Here is a 4,301-nt window from a genome sequence, read left to right as displayed (position 1 = left end):
TTTTTTTTTTTTCTCAAAAAAGTAGGCGTAGAGAAGCTTACCATGCCAAAGACCAACGTGAAGATCGGTATCAGCACCACGGGCGCCAGCAGAGCGACCACGTTGCCCGCCAGCATCGGGTTGTTGGAGCCGGTGCACTTGACGTCGAGCACGCCGCACTCGCGCTTGGCAGTCGCGAGCCAGGCCGCGATGGCAGCCACCAGGCCGCAGATGGGCGACAGCGTGGCGGCCCACTTGTTCAGGCCGGACCAGGTCAGGGTCAGGGCGGCGGGCAGGACGGCCGCGGAGATGATGACGCCCATCATGACGTACAGGTAGCCCATGCTGATGCCGGCGTACCAGAGGCCGACGGAGAAGGTGGCGATGAAGGCGGCGTACCCGACCACGATGCAGTGGCTGATCCAGATCAGACGCTTGCCACTGGCGCCGGGGTTGAAGTAGGTTCGGTAAAAGTCGTAGGTGAAGATGGACGAGACGGCGATGAGCTCGGACGAGGTGGCCGACGTGACTGCCATGAAGGTGATTAGGAGAGTGGCCACGGCCCCGCCCTTGCCCATCAGTGCCACGGCCGCGTAAGGGAGCACGAGGCCCTCGGACACTTCGCCGTCGGACATGCGGTTCGGAAAGGTAGGGAAGCGTGGGCTGCTCTCGAGCGCGATGGCGGCCAGACCCATCGTGGTCGCGGTCAGCCAGGGAATGGCGAACCAGGACAGGCCGCCGAGGATGTAGCCCGGAAGGGCGTGGACGGGCGACGCGGCGATGGCCTTGTTGTAGTAGCCGTTGTCGAGAAAGACGGTGCCGAAGTTGCCGACGATGTTGATGACGAAGAAGATGGCGCCCTCCCTGGACTGCATCGTCAGATAGCTGCCATCCTTGTTGCCGTCGACGGGGTGGCGGGATGCTGCCTCGACGAGCAGGTCGTACACGGCCGACGGGGAGCCAAGGTCTTCCGACGTGGCGTAGGTCGTGAGCGCGAATATGATGATGATGACGAGCAGGATGAAGGTGTGGACCCAGTCGGTCAGGATGGTCGCCTTCAGGCCTCCGACCATGGTGTAGGCCACAACGCCCACAGGGAGAAGGTAAATGGCGGCGATGGTATGCATCCCGGTGAGGGCATTGACGGTGGCCGAGCCGCCGACGATGAGCATCAGAGACACCAGGATGTTGGTGACGAGACCAAATACCATAAAGGTGATGTGGGCGGCGGTGCCGAACCGCGCCTTGATGACTTCGAGGAATGTGTGGGCATTAGGTGCGCGACGCTTCAGCTCGATGGCCAGGGTCGCGAAAAGGATGATCTGGACCGTGGCGCCGCTCGCATACCTGAGATCAAAGGGGTCAGATGGGTGCTTACAAAGTCAAAAATTGACATCAAGAGTGGAGAATTCCGGTTTACCAAAACGGCCCGGATACTCCGTAACGGTAGCAGACACCGGTGGATTGGAGGAGCGTGGCCGCCCATGTCCACGACGACACGACAGCCGACCCGACAAGACCGGATTTTACGGTCCTGCCGGCCGTGTTGAACATCTCGGATGTTTGCAACTCAGCATTGTAACGCTTGAGGACAAATGTGACAAATATCATGCCTGGCCGAGGTCAGCATGGAGAAAGAAATGATCGACGCCAGGGTTTGCATCGTGGGGGGAATAAATCTTACCAAAGGCAAACAGAGCTCCGAGGCCGAGGACAATGCCATAACCGGTGCCCTGATCCAGGGCAGCCGGTACATGGGTAGACATGGTGACACGGTGGCAGACCGGCAAGTTGTCAAGCCCTGGCTGATGATGAGGAAATTCGAGTCTTCGCTCTAGATGCGACTGATGTGGTCTACTTCAAAAGTTTGGGGGTTCCCGATGAAGGAAAAGGCAACTTTGCTCTTTTGAAATAGCTGGCAGCCAGTCGACATATGTACCAGGAGACTAGCCCGTTTTTCGCCTGGCCTGCTAAACCACTCGGAGTGGCTAGCCCGCAGCAAGGCAGTGGAGCATTAAATCTGGCCAAAGGAAGTCTGCAAGTAAACGAAAATGTGATTGTCAGTCGACTTAGTCGCGGACCCAGAACCTCGCCTGCTGCAAAGCTCAAAGGTGACATCGGCAAAGGGGCTGACCAAGGCATGCAAAAACTGATTCCTTATCTCTCAAGCGTCTGCGGACCCTGGAATTAGGTGTGAAAGTTCCGGGATCGGGTGAAGACACTTACAAAGTCAAACTCTGACCGTCCAATCATGGCCGTCGAGATATCTTTAGTCTGGGCTGATAAGCGTGGCGGAGTTGGGGTTGGAGCTGGGGGCGGGGTCAACACAAGAGATGGGCGGTAGCTTGTTTGGGCTTGTCTTTGCTTGTCTCTGCCCAGATGTGGCTGGCTAAAATTCCCGGAAGCCACGGCCATGCAGTACCGTTGCGGGAATTAATTGTGCTTCTGCAGCTGTGGTTGGCTCCGATATTGGAATCGATCCAATTCCATCCAATTCAATTCAATTCAATCAACTGCCGGGCTGCCTTGGCGTCCTGTCAGACTCTGCATTGTACTCTGCTGCACTGTTTGATATCGCTACAACAGGCCGTTGTTGCGAAGACTGAATGGGGGGCTTGTTTCCACTGGGCGGTATTGATGCCCCACCTTTTTCAACTCTTTCAGACGCCTGACAGCAAAACTCACCTCGCACTAGCGCGCGTGTATCTTATCCCTATCACTCTTCCCGTCTTCCATCAATCGCTGCTTCGCTTAACTTTATTTCCCATCACGAGTATTCTTGCCTCGATCTCAGCCAGCAAGATGGAATGCTTACTCAACAGTATCCATCCTCGCTTAGCATGACGAGGCATTATATTGGATCGGTCCAGTACTGGATGTGCATCGCAAGACAACAACGTGGCAAGAAACATTCCACTCTCGACTGGACGACTGTTCAACCGTCTGGAGCAAGCTTTGGGTGACTCTCAGTCATACCATCACGGAGCTTTTCGCCTTGTTATTGCGCTTCCGGCGACAGATCAGTATTTTGATGCAGGAACGCGGGCTTGTCAAAAGAATTGTGGATATCAGCCGCAAAGCTGACTTTTACATGTTCCTTGCTCAGATGATGCAGGCTGCTCATGCGATAGATTATAATGCTGGTCAGGATGATTCCACAGACTGCAACATCAGTATTAGTGAAATTACTACAGACTACAGTAGAATGCAGCTACAGCCTTGTTGGTGGCTTTTTGCGGACTAATTCAGGCGACACCGCCGACATCAATCTATCCGCCGGGACAAAAGTCCCGCGATACGCATGGGATCGTTCCGTATAGGTGCAGGACCGTAACCGAGCATGTCAACAGCTTCGTGCGGCTCGTCTTGCCACGCTGCTAGGACACTAACGAACGGGTTGAAGAGTCTGATTCGGCGGCTCTGCGCTTTTTACTGCTGGTGTCAAATGCAGATATATCTATCACCTAGGGAAGACACTCGCAAAGGATCTTACTATGGTCGTTTCGAACTTTCGAGGATGGCCTATATCGTGACTGCCTGAAGGCTGGCGCCGTTGGTTTTGAAATTCGTGCGTCAGCTTCTACGCTGGCCTTGGCGCGGTACGAAATGACGAGCTCTGACCTGGAATGAGTTATTCGCGTGTCGAGGCGGTACTATAAGTTGTCATACCTAATGGCGCTCCAACGTCCCAGTTATTTTTCGGGTATATGCGATGCGATCGAGTCGACCAAAACGTGCAGCGAAGTGGCTCAACGGCCACCTTCGTCCCGCGAGAGACCGGCGCGGAGCACTCCTGACCTTGGATCCACGCCCAAAAAGTCAAAAAGATTAATTAAAGAGCGGGGCTCATATGTTTTCTCTGCAATAATAGCGCCAGCAAGCAATATGCCGCACTGCTATTAACGGCTTTAGGATTTGAGGCATGTCGGCGGAATGAGATTGCATGTGATTTTTGAGGCTGTGGTATTTTAAGCTCGGTGAAGGGCTGATGTTGTTGCCATACGTCCGAAGGTCAGTCACAAATGATAGGTCGTCCAAATGTATACGCTAGCTGCAGTCAAAAAAATAGCGCCTTCCGAGTCCGCACAATTGACAAGTGACAAAACGACGAATGACGAGTGACGAATGGCGCCCCAGATCACAGCAGATTTGGGACCAACAAAACAATTGCCTACGCTAGTAGGCAATGCCACATACCCTAGTCACGAAAGGTCGAACTGTTTCCACACTCACCGTAGGTTCTGAGCACGCCATGAATAAAATCGATAGCCACAATTTACATGATGCTGGTGCGAAAGTTAACGACAAGAAAAAAAAAAAAA

General features: G+C 54.0%; 2 protein-coding genes across 2 annotated transcripts in view; one reads left to right on the top strand and one right to left on the bottom strand.

Annotated features, from left to right (window-relative positions):
- Nucleotides 1-1,561, top strand: part of PpBr36_09872 (uncharacterized protein) — a gene marked incomplete at both ends in the record, with an annotated part of 2,743 nt that extends 1,182 nt beyond the window's left edge. The window contains 4 exons of the mRNA XM_029896991.1: nucleotides 26-437; nucleotides 460-519; nucleotides 561-1,340; nucleotides 1,433-1,561. Coding sequence (XP_029745151.1) covers nucleotides 26-437; nucleotides 460-519; nucleotides 561-1,340; nucleotides 1,433-1,561 — 1,381 coding nt within the window. The remainder of the gene's footprint in view (nucleotides 1-25; nucleotides 438-459; nucleotides 520-560; nucleotides 1,341-1,432) is intronic.
- The window catches only part of PpBr36_09871 (uncharacterized protein), a gene marked incomplete at both ends in the record, with an annotated part of 2,458 nt that extends 713 nt beyond the window's left edge, over nucleotides 1-1,745 (bottom strand). The window contains 3 exons of the mRNA XM_029896990.1: nucleotides 42-1,326; nucleotides 1,400-1,592; nucleotides 1,664-1,745. Coding sequence (XP_029745098.1) covers nucleotides 42-1,326; nucleotides 1,400-1,592; nucleotides 1,664-1,745 — 1,560 coding nt within the window. The remainder of the gene's footprint in view (nucleotides 1-41; nucleotides 1,327-1,399; nucleotides 1,593-1,663) is intronic.
- Between the last annotated feature and the right edge of the window lie 2,556 nt (nucleotides 1,746-4,301).

The sequence above is a fragment of the Pyricularia pennisetigena genome, assembly GCF_004337985.1.
Source record: "Pyricularia pennisetigena strain Br36 chromosome 7 map unlocalized Pyricularia_pennisetigena_Br36_Scf_7, whole genome shotgun sequence".
In the NCBI taxonomy this organism is placed as follows: domain Eukaryota; kingdom Fungi; phylum Ascomycota; class Sordariomycetes; order Magnaporthales; family Pyriculariaceae; genus Pyricularia; species Pyricularia pennisetigena.
Note: the sequence above shows the minus strand (reverse complement) of the source record. Positions and strands in the feature narration are given on the sequence as shown.